This window comes from Oncorhynchus kisutch, linkage group LG8 (assembly GCF_002021735.2).
Source record: "Oncorhynchus kisutch isolate 150728-3 linkage group LG8, Okis_V2, whole genome shotgun sequence".
NCBI classification, from domain to species: domain Eukaryota; kingdom Metazoa; phylum Chordata; class Actinopteri; order Salmoniformes; family Salmonidae; genus Oncorhynchus; species Oncorhynchus kisutch.
Genome location: NC_034181.2, coordinates 27,166,468 through 27,190,381, shown reverse-complemented (window position 1 = coordinate 27,190,381; position 23,914 = coordinate 27,166,468). Strand labels below are relative to the sequence as shown.

The window sequence follows — 23,914 nt, the reverse complement described above, 5'->3', positions numbered from 1 at the left end:
CCACATTTTGTTGTGCTATTGAAAATGGATTCAATAATTTTTTTCCTTCATCAATCTACACATACTACCCCATAATGACAAAGTGAAAATATGTTGGACATTTTTGTAAATGTATTGAAAATGAAATACAGAAATATCAAAGAACTTTCCACCATTTGTCCATTTGATTATTTTCAAAATTCTTCAAGCTCTGTCAAATTGGTTATTGATCATTGCTAGACAACCATTTTCAGGTCTTGTTATAGATTTTCAAGAGGATTTAGGTCAAAACTGTAACTTGGCCACTTGGGACATTCACTGTCTTCTTGGTAAGCAACTCCAGTGTAGATTTGGCCTTAGGTTTTAGGTTATTGTCCTACTGAAAGGTGAATTCATCTCCCAGTGTCTGGTGGAAAGCAGACTGAACCAGGCTTTCCTCTAAGAGTTTACTTGTTCTTAGCTCCTTTCAGTTTTTTTTTTAATCCTGAGAAATTCCTCAGTCCTTAACGATTACAAGCATACCAATAACATGATGCAGCCACTACTATGCTTGAAAATGGGGAGAGTGGTACTCGGTAATGTGTTGTATTGGATTTACCCCAAAAGTAACACTTTGTATTCAGGACAAAAAGTGAATTGCTTTGCCACTTTTTTTGCAGTAATACTTGTGCCTTGTTGCAAACAGGATGCATGTTTTGGAATATTTGTATTCTGTACAGGCTTCCTTCTTTTCACTCTGTCAATTAGGTTAGTGTTGTAGAGTAACTACAATGTTGTTGATTTCCCCCCCCCCCCCCCCCCCCCTCAGTTTAATGGCTGAGATATGAGAAGCTATGTAACTGTTTTAAAGTCACACCATTGGCCTCATGAGCAGTTTCTTTACTCTCCGGCAACTGAGTTAAGAAGGATGCCTGTATCTTTTTAGTGACTGAGTGTATTGATACACCATCCAAAGTGCAATCAATAACTTCACCATGCTCAAAGGGATATTCAGTGTATTTTACATCTTTACCTATCTACCAATAGATGGTGACAAACAAGGGAGTCCACACGTTGGCAGTTAAGGAGTAACAAAAATATTTATTAATAAATCCCGAACCAAGTATAAAACCACAAAGGAAAACTAACCTGTGATGTGTGAAAGTAGGCATGTGAGGGATGTAATGGAGATGCATGGATGAAGGTAAAATGTGTGTAAGTGTTGAAGGGTGCACCTAATCAAAAAACATAATCAACCAGATCACAAAGCAAAATGGTGCTTGTGTAGAGAGAGAGCCACGACTGGGCACCAGGAACTTTTATCTCCTAGTTGATCCCAAACCCAGGTGCAACTTGTCACCTTAACAACCCAATCAGCTCCACCTGTCCCCTCCGCAAATAAAAGCAGAAACACAGAGAAGGCGGGAGGGGGACGTAACACCCCCTCCCATAAAAATTGGGGACTAACGAAACCCCGAAAACAAAACCCACAATTAAAACTGATCAAAAACCATAAATAATAAAGGTTCAGACACAAAATACTATACATACCATAAAGGTAAGAGGCCCACCAGGTGCCCATGACACCAATCCAACCAAATTGACCCCCCCCCCCCCCATCCAACGTCCGCCACCACGGTACCCGGAAGAAACAATTTAAGAGAAAGAAATGGTGACAGGAGAGCAGAAGCCAGAGCAACGGGAAGGACAAAATAAACCCTGTACAGACCACCAACCGAAAAGAAAAACAAACGCAACAAAGGTGTCCAAAGATTGACTGAAGTGGTGCACGGGAAAGCTCATCAACCACTACATTATCTACACCTTTTACATGTCGTACATCCAAATGGAACGCCTGCAGGAACAAACATAAGTGCATAATCCTGCGAAAGTAAGGGCGTTGTGGTCAGTGTTAACCACAATAGGGACCACACCCAACCCCGCATATACCTCAAAATGCTGCAACGCCCAGATTAAGGCAAGGGCCTCCTTCTCCCCCACTGAATAATTCAACTGATAGCTGTTAAACTTTCAGGAGAAATGGCTAACAGGATGTTCAACACCTCCTTCATCTGCTTGAAGCAACACTGCACCTGCCTCCACATTACTGGCATCCATATATAGGCTGAAAGGCTGTTCCAATCGTGGGGCAGCCAACACAGGGTCAGAGCTAAGAAGCAGTTTCACATTTTGAAAAGCACTCTGACAGCAGGAAGACCAGATGAAATCAGCCTTCTTCAATAGATCAGAGGTGCTACAACTGTGGAGCAGTTGCAGCAAAATACCCAGCCATACCTAGGAAGCGTTGCAGCTCCTTGTGGGTGGTGGAAACCGATCGATAGCGGCCACTTTAGCCTGCACCAGGAGAACAAGACCCTGCCCGACCACTCTGCCGAGGTAGATCACTGTTGCCTGGGGAATCTCACATTTGGCTAAGTTCCCAGTGAGACAGGCCTCAGCCAAACGCTCAGAGTACGTATCCGCACCAGATGTCGCTCCCAAGTGTCACTATAAACAACCACATCATCTAGATAAACAGCACAGCCTTCAAGGCCAGAGATCACCCTATTCATAAGACGCTGAAACGTAGCAGGAGCGTTGCGTATGACTCATGTCTGTATAGGAGAAAAGACCTGAAGGAGTAATAAAAGCAGATATTTCACAAGCTTTTGATGACAAAGGCACCTGCCAGTAAATCTTCCATCCGTGGGAGTGGGTAACAGTCCGGTTTTGTCACACTAACCTTACGGTAGTCAGTGCAAAATCTAAGAGAACCATCTGGCTTGCTCACCAAGAGACACAGGGAGGCCTAACTGGAGAATGATGGTACAGCGATATCATTAACTAGCATGTACTCAATCCCTGAGTCCAAGTGACGTAGCTTCTCCAATGAGACACAATAGAAACGTTGTTTAATGGGGACAACAATCCCAACAATATCATGCACTACCAAATGTGTACGAGAAGGTGTCGGCAAACAGACAAACTCAGTGATCAAATCAGTTAACTCTGCTTGACAATCATCAGACATGTGACCCAACAAACCCAACAACAAAAAGTTTGCAAGGGACTCTGAATTCATCAACCTACCCTGCAAAATACCATCAGGGTCCGGGTGCTACCAGCTTTAGAATAGGGTAAGGGTCCAACACAATAAATAATCAAATGCTGAAATGGCTGGCCTGTAACAGGAATAGGTTGTAGCGGGACTGGCCTGTAACAGGAATAGGTTGTAGCGGGACTGGCCTTAACATCTGATTAGGCTTCCCAGTCAGCTGGCGAGGCCACAAAATTCGATCATAGGTTTTACTAAGCCCTAAGTGACCAGAAACGTCATGAGACGTTTTCAAAACTAGATCTCAAAGCTTAGAAGGAATAATAGTGTCACCCACAAAACCTTTGCTGTGAGGCGTTCATTTCCTCACCAACAACTGATCTTGAATGTAGTAACCCTGGGCAGCACTCCTTACCACCTCAACCGGAAGTACTTGATCAAATAAACCTTTTTTAAGGTAGGATCAGTGGACTACTCCATTACAAGATCACTACAGGACATAGGCAAAGGTAAATCATTTAACGGATTATCAAACTGTTCGGCAATGTGTTGTGTAAGTTTAGTTTTGACCGTAGTGTCAGCACGGCTCATAGCATGAGTCACGGCGCATGCAGAGAATACCTCCTGGAATCTCTGTACGTTTTCATCGATAATCCCTATATGGGATGGGTAATAGAAACCACCAGAGGAGACACGACTACCGGCTAAGTTGTTACCCAAAATCACATGAACACTGTCAACGGGAATACAGGGACACACCAAGGGAAACCTCACCTTGCGCTAGGTCAGATATAAGTTGGACTTTCTGCAAGGGTACAGACAATGTATTCACACCTATCCCTTGAATCAGGACACTGGTTCCTGTATCTGTCTCCATAGAAAAAGGCAGAACAGTCTCCAAAACAAACGATTGAGGCACCAGTGTCTCACAGAATCTTTACATCACTTCCCAATAGTGAAACAAACGGCGAATAATCAGTACTAAAAGGTTTGGACAATTCTTGCGCTTGCGCAACAGGATTAACATCAGGGACAGGCCCAGCTAATGCAACAGGTTTTAAATTTCTGCAACGTTCTGAAACGCTATCTATACGCTTCAGAGACCAACTCGTAAGCATGCAGGACAGCAACCTTTTACATAATCGGCACTATGTGTAGCGCTAAGAGATGAGTGAGCCTTACCGGTCAAAACACACTGAAGCATCAAAGTTCGGTCTGCATCAGGCCAAGCCCGAGAGTCTCTGTTCAAATAACGTAAAAAATAGATCAGGATCCTTTAAAAAAAAAAATGTGGGCAACAACTGGAGATTAATAGCAACATCAAAAGGTGGAGAATGACCAAGGGAAGAGCGTCCCATTGGAGGGCTTGAATAGTCTTTCTCAAAAGAAAATTCACCTAAAAGCTTGCCTCTTTTGGACACAATTTGGAACATCCAATACAGCTGAACGAGTCCCTTCTTTGCGAGGCATTGGAAAACCTCCCTGGCCTTTTGTGGTTGAATCTTTGGTTGAAATTCACTGCTCGACTGCGTGACCGTACAATTATCTGTATGTGTGGGTTATAGAGATGAGGTAGTCATTCAAAAATCATGTTGAACTAAATTATTGCACACAGTGAGTCCCTGCAACTTATGTGACTTGTTAAGCACATTTTTACTCCTGATCTTATTTAGGCTTTCCATAACAAAGGGCTTGAATACTTGACTCATTTCAGCTTTTCATTTTCATAAAATGTGCAAAACTTAATTCCATTTTCACATTATGCCGTATTGTGTGTAGACCAGTAACAAAAATATCTCAATTTAATACATTTTAAATTCAGGTTGTAACACAACAAAATGTGGAAAAAGTCGAGGGGTGTGAGTACTTTGAGGGCATTCAGTTGTGCCGAATGCACTTCACTCGCGCTAAAGAGGGAGGCTCGCTCGGCTGGTGCTAGCACATATGCGCAGATCAAATAGCTGTAACGCCTATTGTAAGGTGTTTACTTGTTCTAATTATTTGAAAGATTGCTCAGAACCAGGTGTTTTAATTGGCGTATTCTTAAATTTTGACTTTACGCCGATTTTTAAGTTAAGGTATATGTGACTTTTGCATAATCTGCCTCTTGACAATCTGTTTTAAAATCAAATTATTACTGTGCAAGTAATCGTACTCCGACACGACTCAAAATTGGGTCTTAAAAATATGCTACACCTTTTGTTGACATCAGTTATTTACACATTATGCATTGGACGGTTAGCCTACTGGGTTTGGACTTCACAGAATAAAAGATTAGAAAAAGAATGCAGTCAACTCCCACTCATGAGTATTTACACTATACCATGCATGCAGTAACAATGTGTAGCCCACTTGTTAGTGTAGTGATCAATAATATTTAACGATCTACAATTGATAGACCTGATTGACTCCATTTGATATTAATTTATCCTTTATTTCTGCACTGTTGGGAGAGGCCCGTAAGTAAGCATTTCACTGTTAGTCTATACCTATTGTTAACGAAGCATGTGACACATACAATTTGATGTGATTATAGTAAAACCATGTGCATTCAAGTATTGTGCGTTTTTAGCTGACTAAGATCAAGGAATGGTCATGAGAAGCGAATGCAAAACGCAAGTATTATTTAATGTTGTAGAATGAATGGATTCACAAAGGCATAAAGCTTAAGATACAGAGCAATACTGACATTTTAACATAGCAAAGAATGTACAAAGAGATGCCTACTAGGAAATGAGAATTGATCATACAACCTTCCTCCATGGACAGTTTACAGGATAAGAGGGCAAACAACAGACCTTCATTCTATTTATACCAGTTCTGACTTGTTTGTATTCAAAATCAAATTGTTGACCAAACCAAAGGTAATAAAACTATGATATCAGATCAAACCAGCCAACATCCTCTAGGGAGTCACATCTACACTATATACACACCAAAGTATATGGACACCCCTTTTGTGGACCCGTTGCTGACAGGTGTATAAAATCAAGCATATAGCTATGCAATCTCCATATACTAACATTGTCAGTAGAATGGCCTTACTGAAGAGCTCAGTGGATTTCAATGTGGCACCGTCAGAGGATGCCAACTTTCCAACAAGTCAGTTCATCAAATTTCTGCCCTGCTAGAGCTGCTTCGGTCAACTGTAAGTGCTGTTATTATGAAGTGGAAATATTTATGAGCAACAACGGCTCAGCTGTGAAGTGGTAGGCCACACAAGCTCACAGAAATGGACTGCAGAGTGCTGAAGCGCGTAGCACGTAAAAATCGTCGGTCCTTGGTTGCAACACTCACTACAGAGTTCCAAAATGCCTCTGGAAGCAATGTCCGCACAAGAACGGTTCGTCGGGAGCTTCATGAAATGGGTTTCCATTGCCGAGCAGCCTCACACGAGCTTAAGTTCACCATGCACAATGCCAAGTGTCGGCTGGAGTGGTGTAAAGCTCACCACCATTGGACTCTGGAGCAGTGGAAACGCGTTCTCTGGAGTGATGAATCACGCTTCACCATCTGGCAGTCCAACGGACAAATCTGGGTTTGGCGGTTTCGGTGGAAGAGGTATAATGGTTCGTGCTAGGCCCCTTAGTGCCAGTGAAGGGAAATCTTAATGCTATAGCATACAATGACATTCTAGATGATTCTGTGCTTCAAACTTTGTAGCAACAGTTTGGGAAAGGCCCTTTCCTGTTTCAGCATGACAATACCCCCATGCACAAAGCGAGGTCCATACAGAAATGGTTTGTCGAGATTGGTGTGGAAGAACTTGACTGGCCTGCACAGAGCCCTGACCTCAATCCCATCGAACACCTTTTGGATGTATTGGAACGGCGACTGCGGGCCTGGCGTAATTGCCCAACATCAGTGTCAGACCTCACTAATGCTCTTGTGACTGAATGGAAGCAAGTCCCTGCAGCAATATTCCAACATCTAGTGGGAAGCCTTCCCAGAAGAGTGGAGCCAAGAGTGGAGCCTTTTATAGTATCAAAGTGGGGACCAACTCCATATTAATGCACATATTTGGGAATGGATGTTTGACAAGCAGGTGTCCACATACTTTTGGTATGTAGTGTATGTGTGATAACCCAAGGGGGTGGGCTGGGAACACTTGCATATTCATCAGTCTGTTCCATGTCCATTGTTTTGCCTAACCACACATAATCTAGTTCCCAACCCATATCTCCACAGATGGCCAGGTTAGGAGTCAGTTTGTGCACACCAAGAAAGTAGTGGATTACTCTGTTTTCAACATTGTAACAATTACACTTCCTTCATGACAAATCATTCAAATTAAGTGTTTTATTTGTTCATTATGGTTTGGCCTTTTTGAATTACAGGGATGTGTACTTTATCTGGGTTGTGACTCTGAAAGCACTCATTTGTCATTTTGCTGGACTGTGGTAATAGGAGCACATTATCCTGAGAACCGCCTGTGTCTGCTTGTTTAATCAATTATGTGCATTGTATTGAGTGTGATTGATATTTTATTGAATATACAATTCTGTCTGTCACAAAACCAAATTATTTCAGATTTGTTGTTGGCTGAGACCTTGTACAATGTCAATTTTAGTACCTCAATTAGTCTCCAATTATTTGGCCCTGCTTTTCTGGAAGGCGTAATTTGATTGAAATTTAAATCAGTTGGGGGCTTTTGTTTTTGAGCTGACGCGCACACATGTTCAAATTACTCAAGGAGTGAAATGTAGTACATTCTGAATAACAGCAGCCAATTCAAATCTAAATTTGGAATCAAGTATGGGTGATTCAGCATATGTTCTTGATATCCACAATATTTGTCTTGATCGAAATTCACATTGTTTTCATGAGCACCTCTTAGAACCCCCCCCACCCTTAACACATCAAATTAGCTTAGGATCAGTGGCTCTAAACAAATGTCTTCAGTGTTTTACTTATCACATGAGAGATGAGAGCATAGTATGTTCTCTTTCTAGTGTCTGCTGCAGGGCACTATTTTCCATCTAAGTTAAAGATTTCAAACTTTCTGCCTGGATCTTGTTCTGCAGTCCAGGAGGCACACTTAAGTATTAAACTTTCTAAATAGTGAGTTGTATTTTGTTTAAGTCATACTCAATAATTCTTTTTTTTCACTCAAATTCCTTTTGAACACCGAATGGCCTCTGACTACAGAACAATATCAGTCACGTAATGCTCCCTCCAATGTACAAGAGCCCAGCCATCAACATCCATTGACTCTTGGGGTTGAATCAATAAGGTCACCTGTTCTAACTGAAGACTTTTCTCCATAGTTTTTATCTCCTCAAAGACAGAGATAGTCTACCCGGTCAAAGCGTATGGTTCCGCCCCTTGATTTATCGCTCATTTCAGACTGGTAATGGCTCTGTGCTAAGCAGGGGACAAAAGCAGGTAGTTCTTTCTGTATATTTGTTTGGTTGATATTACTATGTCACACTGTGATACACATCACTCCTCTGTTAAATAAAAACAATTTAAACACTGGACTGATGTCCTACAGTGTAATTACTTAATAGTATATGAATGTATCATGGTAAAAATCCTCCTATTCCTCTCATGACCCACCATTGTATCTTTATCTGTGGGTTGTATTTGTAATGTGATTTTGGGGGTTGAGCTTGGATACAGAATGCAGCACATTCCTATTAATTCCTAATGTGACTCTTACAAATCCCATTCCACATGGCAGTGATGAATTTATCATACACCAAACTCATAAGCTCACATTCTATACAACTACGTCTGGTTTTCTTCCGTTTCACAACAGCTAAAACTGAGCTGACGGCTCTTCTGCAAAATGCTTTATTACTTCTAAAAACCTTCTGGTTTAGGGGCATATTTAAAAAAAAAAATATTTTATTATTAAAAAGACGAAGCTTTGCTTTGATTTGTTTTCTCTTTTGAGAGGCCTTGTTTATACTGTGTTTTGGCTGATTGTCTGTTTGGTATCCTGGTGTCCCTGAGATGTGTCTTCTAAGTCGTCAGAGGGTTTGGGTTTGAGTGGGGGGTGTTTACTCCTATGGGGACAGGGTGGGGCTCAGCTTACCTGATTGCTGCTAGCAACGACTGATAACATTTTGTGTTTTGCTTTGGAATTAATACTTTTTTTGGTTGTGTGTCCATGTGTCCTTGTTTAAGTATGTTTGTGTGGATTTATATGCACAAACAAAACACTGATTTATTTTATTACCAGATGGAACCAGTTCTTCTTAATCATAAGAACCTGTGTGTCCATTTTGTTGTTGGCGGTATCACAGGCATGTCAGGTGACTTCACCATGACTTAGCTTTACAGGTGCAGTAGCAGAATCTACACAGGGAAACTTTGGTCATGAAAAGGTTAAGTTTAACACAATGGATTAATAGATGTACGTGTAGCATTGGATCAGAAGAGCTTTTGTTTCTGAAATCATAAACCCTGCCAATTAGTTTAGTGGCTGGCAAGATTAGCCCAAAAATGTGTCCCAATAGTAAGACAGAGATTGTATCAATGCTGCAGTGAAAGATTGAGACATGACTACAGAATGTGGTGTCACGCCTTGGTCATTGTATTGTGTTTTCGTTATATATTTGGTCAGGCCAGGGTGTGACAGGGGTTTATGTTATTGTATTTCGTATTGGGTTGTAGTATTTGGGATCGCGGCTGATTAGGGGTGTTGTATAGGCTTGGCTGCCTGAGGCGGTTCTCAATCAGCTGTCAGGTGATTCTCGTTGCCTCTGATTGGGAACCGTATTTAGGTAGCCTGAGTTTCGCTTTGTCTTTCGTGGGTGATTGTTCCTGTCTCTGTGTAGTGTTCACCAGATAGGCTGTAATAAGTTTCACGTTCCGTTTGTTGTTTTTGTATTTATTTAGTTATTTCATGTATCGTCATTTTTTCCATTAAAGAACATGAGTAACCACCACGCTGCATTTCGGTCCGACTCTCTTTCGACAAACGGAGAACGACGTTACATGTGGTAGGGCAAGGTCAAGCTAACTTTATATTCGTAAACGGAGGTATTTGCTTTTATCTGCTTTTTCTTAGTAATTACCTGACAAAATAATTCTTACAGTAACTGAACATTTAGAGGTCGAGCCATGACTTTACAATTCACATAATGTAACTACATAAAATTTCGCAATTCATAAAATGTAATGTTTTGTACTACTCCTACGGAATTCTCCCTCGTCGGCAGTATTGCAGCCCTGGGTTGTTATTCAACTCATTTTGACAACATTACGCCACTCTGGGTGTGTTTGACAAGCCAATAGAGCAGACCATCCCCTTAATTAGTGGTGTGAAGGGAAAGCGCAAACTAGGATGGATGAAAGGAAAGGAGGCTTATGGTGTGCAGTAGTTCCAACTGATCCTGGAGGTCAGTCGGGTTATATTGGGTTGAGAGGTGTTTTCTAGTCGACCCACCCTCCATATTGTCCACAGCATTCCATTATTCTTTCTCTACGAACAATGCCAATATACACTGAGTGTACAAAACAGTAGGAACACCTTCCTAATATTGAGTTGCACCCCCTTTTGCCCTCAGAACAGCCTCAATTTGTCGGGGCATGGACTCTATAAAAGGTATCGAAAGAGTTCCACAGGGATGCTGGCCCATGTTGACTCCATTGCTTCCCACAGGTGTATCAAGTTGGCCGGATGTCCTTTGAGGGGTGGACCATTCTTGATACACACGGGAAACTGTTGCGTGGGAAAAACCAAGAAGCGTTGCTGTTCTTGACACACTCAACCTGTTGTGCCTGGCACCTGCTACCATACCCCGTTCTAAGGCACTTAAATCTTTTGTCTTACCCATTTACCCTCTGAATTATTAAATTTTATGCTGCAGCTTCTGTGGCAGTACTGTTGATACAGTATTCAAAAGAGGACCAGTGCGCACTCAGAAGTTTGGTTGGTGTGCAAAACCTGTGAATTCAGTAGAAGGCTGCAAAGCCGAAACGGGTGTACGCTATCCCTGATGTAGTGAAAATCATTTTAAAAAATGAATATTTTTGAGTGCGGACCTATCTTTTTAATACTGTTGATATTTAAAATAGGTAATTTGCTACACATACTCATGCAATCCAAGACATTCATGTTTGGATAATGTACAGACAATCTCTGGGCAGACCGGGAAAAAGCAACCGATTTTGTGTGCAAGCTCCAGGGCAGACCAACAGGTGCAACCAAGGGACTGGCTGGTGGGTGGTGACTTGCGGTCAGTTGGTTCAGAACATCAATGACAAACTGTCCACAAAAAAAACATTATGCCACCACCCAAAATTGCACTTGGGAGGGCAAAGGGGCAGGTGCTCAGGCAAGGGTAGATCTCTATCTGTGTACATGCCTGGCCAATTTTGCCTTCCAAACACACCGCTTTGAACCGGTCAGTGCTGTTGGTACCGGAACATAACATTATTTGTTTAATTTGAGGAAGCTCAAAGGACTTCTTGAGCTTTCCTGGAAAGTGTTTGTTGGATTTTAGGCACATGCATGAATCTTTGTCCACAGCTAATTGGTAATGGGAGCACTACCATTGTAGTTTACCCATGCTTACATTTATAGATCTACATACAGTACACGTCCGAAGGAGGCCCACACACACAAAAGACACCAGAGGAGAAAGTAGCTACTGCTGCTGGGGCATCACCACTGTAGGAAAGTTCTATGACTTTTCCCTTTTGCCCTACCTGTTGTTCTACAGGTGTGGGCATTGCCACAGTCGTGATCTCCTTTGTGCTCTGCACCTACTACAACGTTCTTATGTGCTGGGCGCTCTACTACTTCTTCAACTCATTCCGAGCCACCTTCCCCTGGCAGTCCTGCAACAACACCTGGAATGCTGTCGGTAACTGCTCCATCGGTTTCCCTGGCAACACCACCCACTTGCATTCGGCCAGTCAGCAATACTTTGAGTAAGCATCAATCTTCTTCAATGAATCCCATTTTTATTGATGTAGGGTCTAGAGGTCACTGGCATGGGTAGGGCTCAGGACTCTTGTGGTTATTGTTATAGCTTGTTTTATCACAAAAGAGGTCCCATCCAGATTACTGTAAAGTCAGGGTTCTTGAAGGATAACAGTATGATTTTTATGAAGGTTTCTTTAGCTTTGTTTCCCATCCTGACCCTTACTTCCTCTCTCAGTCACAGGCTTCTGGAGATAACCAATGGTATTGAGGAGGCAGGAGGACTACGCTGGGAGCTGTTTGGACTCCTTATCCTGGCCTGGGTCATTGTCTACTTGTGCATCTTCAAAGGTGTCAAATCAACTGGCAAGGTCAGAGTGCATTCTCTTCCCGCAACAGCAGCTACTTATGGATATTCCTCTTTAGAACAGATTGTTTAGTGTTAGTAATTTGTGGTATTGGCTAATAGAAATTTATAGATATTACTGTTTCATTTTAAATGGTTGCATTCACTAGATACTCTGTTCTTAAATGTATACATTTATAACTTGTGTATGCTCTCAGGCTGCCTCATCGGTGGGGAATCATTATTCAAATCTAAAGGTTTCCCATTGCCTTTGGGTCTACATTGTTGGTGGGTGTTGGAGGAGAACAGATGGGTGTCATATATCATGTTTCTCCCCCTGGTATTTAGAGGAGACAGAATTTGCTCCACCTCTGTTGCTTCATACAGCTAACACGGCATATGTTTTGATCTACAATGCATTTAAAATCATGTTATACTTACTGAGTATTTTTATTCTTCTCACTCTGTGCTTTAGGTTGTTTATTTCACCGCCACGTTCCCATACTTCATGCTGTTTGTCTTGCTCATCAATAATGTCCAGCTTCCTGGAGCCAAGAATGGGATGCTTTACTTCCTGAAGCCTAAGTGGAGCAAGCTGCTTGATGTTCAGGTGTGACATACTGTATTAGAGGATGAATGACGATTTAATGGACAGTTTCCCGGACACAGATTATGCCTAGTCTGGGACAAAAAAAAGGATCTATTGAAAAAGGTTTCTAGTCCAAAGATTAGGCTTAATCTGTGCATAGGAAACTGCACAGAAGTGTATTTGTGTTCTGCTTTTACAGTATGAGTAAAAACATTGTGTGCATTGCTCACCTTTATCCGCTTATCTCTGCCTTACTACAGGTGTGGGTTAACGCTGCAGCCCAGGTATTCAACTCCATTGGAATAGGATTTGGTACCATGATCTCCATGGCCAGTTACAACAAGTTCAACAATAACATCCTCAGGTTAGAGATGCAGTCTCCTGTACCACTATAGGACCACTTTGTCTTTGTTATCACATGATTTATCTGCAGATACACAGTGTAATTCTAACTGTCTCATGGTAACTAAGAGCAGTTAACTGTGTCTTCTCAATAAGACCCAACATGCTTTGTACATCAAAATATCTGTCAATCAAGAGAGGGCATGTAATAGTTGTCAATTATTAAAACTTCATTTAGGTTATTTAGCAGATGCTCTTATCCAGAGCGACTTACAGTAGTGAGTGCATACATTTTCATATTTTCTTCATACTGGTCCCCCTTCATACATTCTTCAAAGGGAGGCACTTTTTGAAAATCCTTTTTCCTTTTTGAAAATCTAGTTCAAATCAGTTCTTTTGTTCTCTTATTTCTGTGACAACAGCTAAATAGACATAGTGTGTGTGATGGGGGTGTTGTGAGGGGGTGTTTTGCAGATGGTCTATGCGAATTGAGAATACTTGGCTTCAACAAAGGCGTAAAGCTGTGGCAATGGTTTCTAAACAAGGGCCTGGTTACTCCTCAGAAGCAACCAAGCACATGGATTGTCCCTTGCTTTGTGACTCTGGCCAGTTACTGTAGTTACTCACCACAGACTAGGACAAGTCCAAAGGGGGAGGGGTGTGACTCTTCATAAACAACAACTGGTGCACTGCTTCCAGTGTGAAGGAAATTTCAAGCTTTTGCTTCACTGATATAGAATACCTCATGGTAAGCTGCAGACCCTTTTATCTACCAAGAGCTTTCTCATCTGTAATTATCATGGCTGTCTACATCCCTCCACAAGCCAACGCCACTTTGGCATTCAACTAACTGTATGGGGCCATAAACAAACACCGCAATCCAGAGTCAGCATTTCTGGAGGCCGGTGACTTTAACACAGGGAGACTTAAAACTGTCCTACCTCAGGGCCTCCCGAGTGGCGCAGTGGTCTAAGGCACTGCATCGAAGTACTAGAGATCTGGGTTCGATCCAAGGCTGTATCACAACCGGCTGTGATCGGGAGTCCCATAGGGCGGCACACAATTGGCCCACCGTTGTCCGGTTTAGTGGAGGGTTTGGCCGGGGGGGCTTTACTTTGTTCATCACGCTCTAGCAACTTCTTGTTGGGGGCCGGGCGCCTACAGGCTGACCTCTGTTGTCAGTAGAATGGTGTTTCCTTCTGGGCCACAACCTGACTGATGGCAGCCCATTCTTGCATAATCAATGCTTGGAGTTTGTCAGAATTTGTGGGGTTTTGTTTGTCCACCCGCCTCTTGAGGATTGACCTCAAGTTCTCAATGGGATTAAGGTCTGGGGAGTTTCCTGGCCATGGACCCAAAATATCGATATTTTGTTCCCCGAGCCACTTAGTTATCACTTTTGCCTTATTGCAAGGTGCTCCATCATGCTGGAAAAGGCATTGTTCGTTACCAAACTGTTCCAGGATGATTGGGAGAAGTTGCTCTCGGAGGATGTGTTGGTACCATTTCTTTATTCATGGCTGTGTTCTTAGGCAAAACTGTGAGTGAGCCCCCTCCCTTGGCTGAGAAGCAACACCAAACATGAATGGTCTCAGGATGCTTTACTGTTGGCATGACACAGGACTGATGGTAGCGCTTACTTTGTCTTCTCTGGACAAGCTTTTTTCCAGATGCCCAGAAAATGACTTTACCCCAGTCCTCAGTCCAATCCCTGTACTTTATGCAGAATATCAGCCTGTCCCTGATGTTTTTTCCTAGAGAGAAGTGGCTTCTTTGCTGCCCTTCTTGACACCAGACCATCCTCTGAAAGTCTTCGCCTCACTGTGCGTGCAGATGCACTCACACCTGCCTGCTGCCATTCCTGAGCAAGCTCTTTACTGGTGGTGCCCTGATCCCGCAGCTGAATCAACTTTAGGAGACGGTCCTGGTGCTTGCCGGACTTTCTTGGGCACCCTGAAGCCTTCTTCACAACAATTGAACTGCTCTCCGTGAAGTTCTTGATGATCCGATAAATGGTTGATTTAGGTGCAATCTTACTGGCAGCAATAACCTTGCCTGTGAAGCCTTTTTTTGTGCAAAGCAATGATGACGGCATGTTTTTCCTTGCAGGTAACTATGGTTGACAGAGGAAGAACAATGATTCCAAGCATCACCCTCCTTTTGAAGCTTCCAGTCTGTTATTCAAACTCAATCAGCATAACAGAGTGATCCCCAGCCTTGTCCTCGTCAACACTCACACCAACACAACACACAATCACTGACATGTCAGCTGGTCCTTTTGTGGCAGGGCTGAAATGCAGTGGAAATGTTTTTGGGGGATTCAGTTAATTTTTATGGCAAAGAGGGACTATGCAATTAATTGCAATTCATCTGATCACTCATAACATTCTGGAGTATATGCAAATTGCCATCATACAAACTGAGGTAGCAGACTTTGTGAAAATTAATATTTGTGTCATTCTCAAAACTTTTGGCCTCGACTGTACACACAATACCCCATAATGACAAAGCAAAAACACGTTTTTAGACATTTTTGCAAATGTATTCAAAATAAATAAACATTTACATAAGTAATCAGACCTTTTACTCAGTATTTTGTTAAAGAACCTTTTTGGCAGCGATTACAGCCTTGAGTCTTAGGTATTACACTACAAGCTTGGCACACCTGTATTTGGGGAGTTTCTCCCATTTATTCTCTGCAGATCCTCTCAAGCTCGGTTAGTAGAATGAGGAGCGTCACTGCACAACTAGTTTCAGGTTTCTCCAGAGATGTTTGGGCTCTGGCTGGGCCACTTATCTCCCGAAGCCACTCCTGCGTTGTCTTGGCTGTGTGCTTAATCATTGTCCTGTTGAAAGGTAACCCTTCGCCCCAGTCTGAGGTCCTGAGTGCTCTGGAGCAGGTTTTCAGCAAGGATCTCTCTCTAATTCACCTCAATGACTAAGGCCCTTCTCCCCCGATTGCTGAGTTTGGCCGGGTGGCCAGCTCTAGGAATAGTCTTGGTGGTTCCAAACTAATTCCATTTAAGAATGATGGAGGCCACTGTGTTCTTGGAGACCTTCAATGCTGAAGAAATATATTTTGATACCCTTCCTCAGATCTGTGCCTCGACACAATCTTGTCTCGGAGCACTACGGACAATTCCTTCAACTTCGTTGCTTGGTTTTTGCTCTGACATGCGCTGTCAACTGTGGGACCTTATATAGACAAGTGTGTGTGCCTTTTTAAAACCATGGTGCACAGGTAGCCTAATGGTTAGAGCGTTGGGCCAGTAGCTGAAAGGTTGCTGGATTGAATCCCAGAGCTGACAAGGTAAAAATCAGTCGTTCAGGCCGTCATTGTAAATAAGAATTTGTTCTTCTTGCCTAGTTAAATAAAGGTTAAATGGAAGAGAAAAACAAAACTATAATCACTCACACACTTCACTGACACTCACACAAAACCAGTTCATACACTACATACACGCACACTTTTACACTCACCATATGCTGCTGCTACTCTATTCTTTATTTGACTCTGACTAGGCATCAGGATAGATAATAATCACTTTACCCTGTCTTCATGTACATATCTACCTCAAATACCTCGTACAACTGGTACTGGTACTTCCTGTATCTAGCTAAATTTTTTGTGTATTATATTCAACTTGTGTTAATATTCTCTTTTATTATAATTTTTTTACTCTGCATCGTTGGGAAGTTCTCGTAAGAAAGCATTTCATGGTTAAGTCTCCAGCCATTGTATTTGACGCATGTGACATAACATTTGATTTGACTGTCCTTCAGTCAAAAAGGCTGGTTTAGTTCTCCTTAGTGATCCATTTGACCATGTTTGTGACTGTGTTTGTTCTGGTCCTCCCCTAGGGACACATTGATTGTCTCCTTAGCTAACTCGGCCACCAGTATCCTGGCTGGTTTTGTGATATTCTCAGCCATTGGCTACATGGCTCATGTCCACAACCTCCCAGTAGACAACATCGCCACAGATGGTAAGTACTTCCTGTTCAAGTGAGACGTCTTTGATGTTATTCATCCATCTCTTTTTCATTTCCAGAGTGTCTATTTAATGTTTGGATGGGTTATTGTCTCCTAAAACTTCCTCTCATGGTCCCAGGGGATCATGATTCATCTTTTAACCACTAAGTTTGTTAATACCTTGAATAGTGTTCATTTGTCATAGTCAGTGGTAACATGCCATACAAATAGTACCATCAAACAACTTCACCATTGACAGATGTTTAGGGCAGTGTATGAAGGGAAGTAGGTACAAATGTGACCCATATACTCCTGTGAATAACTCTTGGGAATAATACTCATAAGTCCAATTGAGTTCAGAACTAACACCTTCCTCATGTTATTAGTTCCTGGAAAACTTACACTGACACAGCATAGAATACAAAGGTATTAACCTCTAGCGACGAGCAATCCCGTATCCGGGAGCGTAATCATAGCCTCAGTTTCCTATTCATGAAAATCGCAAATGAAATAAATATATTCAAACACAAGCTTAGCCTTTTGTTAACACTGTCATCTCAGATTTTCAAAATATGCGTTACAGCCAACGCTAGACAAGCATTTGTGTAAGTTTGGCATGGCATAATGCTATGCTAGGCTGTGCTGGCAGCAGGCAACATTTTCACAAAAATAAGAAAAGCAACCAAATTAAATAATTTACCTTTGAAGAACTTCAGATGCTTTCACTCAGGAGACTCCCAGTTAGATAGCAAATGTTCCTTTTTTCCAAAAATAATATTTTTGTAGGCGAAAAACGTCACCTTTTGTTCATCCTGCTTGGCTGAGAAATCGACAGAAAAATACTTAAACTATAACGCATTAGCATAACACAACTTTTTCTATTCATGAAAATCGCAAATGAAATGAAATAAATATTGAAACACAAGCTTAGCCTTTTGTTAACAACACTATCATCTCCGATTTTCAAAATATGCTTTTCAACCAAAGCTACACAAGCATTTGTGTAAGAGTATTGATAGCCTAGCATAGCATTAAGCCTAGCATTCAGCAGGCAACATTTTCACAACAAGAAAAGCATTCAAATAAAATAATTTACCTTTGAAGAACTTTGGATGATTTCAATGACGAGACTCTCAGTTAGATAGCAAATGTTCATTTTTTTTTTTCCAAAAAGATTATTTGTGTTGGCGAAATAGCTCCGTTTTGTTCATCACGTTTGGCTCATCACGTTTGGCTAAGAAAAAGACCGGAAAATGCAGTCACTACAACGCCAAACTTTTTTCAAAATTAGCTCTATAATATCGACAGACATGGCAAACTTTGTTTAGAATCAATCCTCAAGGTGGTTTTCACATATCTATTCGATAATATATCAGTAGTGACAGTTGGTTTCTCATCACAAGCAAACGGAAAAATACTGCAGCTGGAGATTACGCAATAATTGCAACGGAGGACACCAAGCGACCACCTGGTAGATGTAGTCTCTTATGGTCAATCTTCCAATAATATGCCTACAAATACGTCACAATGTTGTCGACACCTTGGGGAAGCCACAGAAAGCCTAAGCTCATTCGTGGCCCATTCACAGCCATATAAGGAGTCATTGGCATGAGGCGGTTTCAAAAAATGCGGCACTTCCTGATTGGATTTTTATCTGGGTTTCGCCTGTAACATCAGTTCTGTGGCACTCACAGACAATATCTTTGCAATTTTGGAAACGTCAGAGTTTTCTTTCCAAAGCTGTCAATTATATGCATAGTCTAGCATCTTTTCGTGACAAAATATCTTGTTTAAAACGGGAACGTTTTTCATCCCAAAATTTTAATAGCGCCCCCTATATCCAAGAAGTTAATTCACAATGATGCACTTCTTCTTTCTGGGGTGCTAGTGTGGGAAAACTACAGCATTTGGAGTAATTGCTTTTGTAGAGGCAGACAGTCCTCCCTACCTAACAGGCAAGCAGGCAGGTGGAGCTCAGAGGGCTGGGCCAGGCTGCATCACACTGTTTTGAGTCCCAGTAGAAGTGTGCACTTGTTCACTTCCCATCATTGATTTGAATGGAAATGACTTGTACATAGAAAACTCCCTTTAGCCCATGTCTACACCAATCTAATGCTTTTAAATGTGTGGGGAGTAGTGAATGAGTGCACACTTCAGGAAGAAGGAGAGATTATTTGGACACACCCACTGAGTAGACCTGGGTGACCAGTTAGCATGCCTGTGAGACAAGCGTCACCAGAGCTTCCAAAGTAGTTTCTGTCATGACCCGTGTAAAGACATTTGAATCAACAGAACAGTATTTCTAGCCTCAGTCCTATCCTAAGCTGTGACCGAATAGGAATTTCCCATATTACAATTTGGGAAACCGGATTTGGTGAGGCTCTAAAATACACACAGATCATTTTGGAACTATAAAAAAAGGACACATTAGTCACTAATGACTTGTGGAGTGGGTTGTTCTTCCCCATGTAAATTGAGAACATGATGCGGTCAGGAAATGAACCTTTTTAAAATGAACCCTTTCTATTTCTCTCCCTCGTTTTCTCTCTCTCTCTCTCTCTCTCCCTCGTTGTCTCTTTCCCTCTGTCTCTCTCTGCTATCATTTAACAGGCGAACATTGTGACTTATGTGAAAAGAGGCATCAATCCTCTGACGGAATACCATAACTACTGTACTGGTTATAGGGATTGACAATGAAGTTAGAGATGAAAGTGGTCTCTCTTTCTGTGGATTATGAAGTAGTTATTTCATGAATGAGTGTCATAGTCGGTGGATAACCAGGACAGAAAATACCCAGTAAACAGGGAACATTCCCAGAACATTAGTTAAGATTCCCATTCAATTCCTGTGAAACTTTCACATAACCTATTTCGGTTTGCTGGGTAATAACTAAGTAAATAATAACTGTAGTTTATTTAAGCTTTTCTATGCGGAGACAGTAGGAAAAGAGGGTGCTCAGAATAGTAGATGTCAATTTACCACTTGGATGTCTACCTCTAGGATTTTGTTCTAAAACAAAGACTGTATTATATATATAATGAATGGTGAATTAAACTTGCATTAGCTTGAGATGAACTGTAGGTGTAACAGCAAAAGTTTATATTGTTCACACAGTGTATTAGGACCTTTTTGAAGAAAGTAAATGAGGGATTAGCTGTTGTGCCTGCTGTGTTCTGATGAGCACCTGCTCTGGCTTGGATCAGTCCCAAATATAGTCTTGGATACCACTGACTCACTGCTGACCAGCTGTTTGACACCCACTGACCTCTTGTGACTTCAGAAGTGTTCAGTGTTCTGTTGCCTCTGAGTTAATAATTTGTGGAAGATTATTTATGATGAATGATTAGATTGTTTTGTTTCCCATTCCAAGCATGACACTTCCTCAGGTAATTGTGAATGGAATAAAACCGACACAGATATATTTATTACATGACCATTGCTATCATCTTTCTGTATGCCACAATTTTCCATTAATGTAAAAAAAAATGTTAGGTCATATTACTAATGAGGTCAACAGCATGAGGGTGGAGAAGGTGTCACGTCTACCATGTTTTGTTATTAAATGATTTGACTTCCTAGTGTCGGATGAGATAACCACTGGTTAATCAGTGCCAGGGAAACCGGTTCATTAATCTGTACAATGTTTCCAACTTGGCATCGTTGGCCTTGTCAACCTCTAAACCAGTGTCTTTACCCGTGCTAATGTTGTGGGTGTTTTCCTACCCTTCTTGTTTGATATCCTATGGTGCGTTTGTGTGCCACAGGTCCTGGGTTGGTGTTTGTGGTGTATCCAGAGGTCTTCTCCACTATGCCTCTGCCCCAGTTGTGGGCTCCTCTGTTCTTCTTCATGCTTCTCTGCCTGGGACTGGACAGTCAGGTTAGACACTCATGTAATCTATTTTCGGAGACCACTTTTGGTAAAAACAGACATTGTAGGTCATACAACAATTACTACCTTTTTAATATTTAACTAGGTAAGTCAGTTAAGAACAAATTCTTATTTTCAATGACTGCCTAGGAACACTGGGTTAACTGCCTTGTTCAGGGGCAGAAGGACAGATTTTTACCTTGTCAGCTCGGGTATTCGATCTTGCAACTTTTTTGGTTACAAGTCCAACGCTCTAACCACTAGGCTACCTGCCACCCCAGATTGATTACATTTGACATTTACATTTGAGTCATTTAGCAGATGCTCTTATCCAGAGTGACTTACAGGAGCATTTAGGGTAAGTGCATTACTCAAGGTCACAACAACAACAGATTTTTCACCTAGTCAGGTCAGGGATTCGAACCAGCAACCTTTTGGTTACTGGCCCAATGCTCTTAACTGCTCGGCTGACTGATGAGGGAAGAGGGGAAGCAGGGCTGCCGGCAGACGTGTGGCGAGCAGGGCATTTGCTCCACCACTTTTATTTAGTTTAATACCCTTTTTATTTTATTTTTTACTTTTCTCCCCGATTTCATGACATCCAATTGGTAGTTAGTCTTGTCCCATCGCTTCAACTCCCCTACGGACTCAGGCGGGCGAAGGTACGTCCTCCGAGAGCCACGTCCTCCGAAACACGACCCTGCCAAGCCGCACTGCTTCTTGACAAACTCTTCGCTTAACCCATAAGCCAACCACACCAATGTGTCGAAGAAACACTGTCCAGCTGGTGACCAAAGTCAGCTTGCAGGCGCCCGGCCCGCCACAACGAGTTGCTAGAGTGCGATGGGACAAGGATATCCCGGTCTGCCAAACCGTCCCCTAACCCAGACGAGGCTAGGCCAATTGTGCACCGCCTCATGGGTCTCCTGGGCATGGCCGGTTGTGACACAGCCTGGGATCAAAACCGGGTCTGTAGTCACGCCTCAAGCATGCCACTCGGGAGGCCCATTAATACACTTTTTTTTGGCGTAAAAGTGTTGAAAACAGGGACAAAGTAGACCTTTTTTGGGGGGGGACTGACTTGCCTCATTTGTCAACTTGAGCACAATTAGTAGCCTATGTCCTGTGTGTGTCTTGACCAATAAGATTCATGGAAATCACATGTTGGGCATGGCGCACATCTATAGAAAGCAGAGCTCGCTCTCCACTTTACTTTGCTGTTGATACCTAGCCCTACCTTGTTTTCTTGCTAGGTGACTACTGCTTGTAAAGTAAATCCCCCCCCCCCCCCCCCCCTGTGAGAGCAATAAAATAAAGTGGCTCGCTCTCCACACCCTGACCAAAAGTTACGTTTCCAGTGTAGCAGGTAAAAAAAAACAGACCACTTTTGCAACGCCTCAGTGTAAATATGTTAGGCTTCAGGAATTTTTTGCAGTTTGGTTCTTTTCATTTAAAATTTTTTATTTTTTAAAATCCCCTGCCTAATGGAACAACCACAGAGCAGGCTCAACTTGCCTGGCTGCCATAAATGCCATAAATTGTCTGTCTTTCGCTTAAACAATGGGGATAGGATAGGCCTAGTGGAATTCCTTAGTTTTGTTGTTTTCAGAAAAATAAATCACCTGGGGCAACTTTAGAGCAGCCTCAACTTCCACAACTGCTCAGTTCACTTTCCCCACTGTACTTTGCTCTGCAGTTTGCTATGGTGGAGGTGGCGGTGACGTCCATAATGGACGGCTGTGGCCCCAAGGTGCTGCGTGTCCTGAAGAGACAGGAGATCATCGTTCTGACTGTCTGTGTTATTGGCTTTCTTCTAGGCATTCCTCACATCACCAAGGTAAGGTGATCCTGTCAGATATTATTACTATCCATCGGGTAACGCCCCGCCCCCTCCTCTCTCTCGGAATGAGACAGTATACTCGTGTTTGGACCTGTTTTATTTTAGTTTCTATCAGTAGACGACTAAGACACATACAGCCAGTAAGTAGTGCATGGTTGATCAGCTGATTCTCTGTCTTGTGGAGTGGGTTGCTTTTCCCCTAGTAGATTGAGAACAAAATGCAGTCAGGAAATTTACCTTTTTATAATTAAACCTTTCTCATTCTCTTCCACCCACACACACACACACACACACACACATATACAGGGGGGAATGTATGTATTCCAGCTGATGGACCACTACACTGCTGTGGTGTCTCTCATGTTCCTGGCCTTCTTTGAGGTCCTCGCTGTCTGCTGGGTTTTTGGTAATAACCTCACCTTCTCTCCCCTTATGATGAAATTCAACAGCCTGTTGTGTATTTATACAATAAAATAAAAACACTTTGCTTTTATAGACAGTATGTACGTCTGAGTAAATGTAAGTATTTAATGCAATGTGTTATTGCAGGACTGCGGCGGATGACCATCGTGATCAAGAGGATGTTGGGAAAGGCTCCCAACATCTATTTCTGCTCCTGCTGGATGTTCTTCTCCCCTGTGCTGGTCATGGTGAGTGCTATGGCCAACTCATGTCTTTTTGATGATGGTGATGAGGACAGTTAGCGTAATGACGGTGATGAGGATTAGTAGTGATAGCCGTACCTAAGACTTTATGATCCATTCGTTGTATTAGAGGTTTCATCCAAGTGTAACCTCCTCCCCTGCAGTGCATTCTGATCTCCAGCATCGTCCAGTACACACCCGCTCGCTATGGGAAGTCATACACATACCCTGTCTGGGCAGAGGTGGTGGGCTGGGGAATCTCCCTGGTCTCCATCATTTGGATCCCCCTGGGAGCCCTGCATGAGATCTGCAGAAATAAGGGCACACTGATGCAGGTGAGCATCTGTTCAGTAAACCAAACAAAACATGCATACTGATACATATATACTTTTAGATCACAGATACTGTTTTAGCATTGTGCA

At 42.3% G+C, this 23,914-nt stretch overlaps 1 protein-coding gene across 1 annotated transcript in view; it reads left to right on the top strand.

Annotated features, from left to right (window-relative positions):
• si:ch211-225b11.1 (sodium- and chloride-dependent GABA transporter ine) overlaps nt 1–23,914 on the top strand; it is a 31,663-nt gene that overhangs the window by 6,000 nt on the left and 1,749 nt on the right. The window contains exons 3-12 of the mRNA XM_020490089.2: nt 11,689–11,899; nt 12,130–12,262; nt 12,713–12,847; nt 13,087–13,190; nt 17,030–17,154; nt 20,905–21,017; nt 22,705–22,845; nt 23,155–23,254; nt 23,398–23,498; nt 23,657–23,827. Of these exons, the coding sequence (XP_020345678.1) occupies nt 11,689–11,899; nt 12,130–12,262; nt 12,713–12,847; nt 13,087–13,190; nt 17,030–17,154; nt 20,905–21,017; nt 22,705–22,845; nt 23,155–23,254; nt 23,398–23,498; nt 23,657–23,827 (1,334 nt within the window). The remainder of the gene's footprint in view (nt 1–11,688; nt 11,900–12,129; nt 12,263–12,712; nt 12,848–13,086; nt 13,191–17,029; nt 17,155–20,904; nt 21,018–22,704; nt 22,846–23,154; nt 23,255–23,397; nt 23,499–23,656; nt 23,828–23,914) is intronic.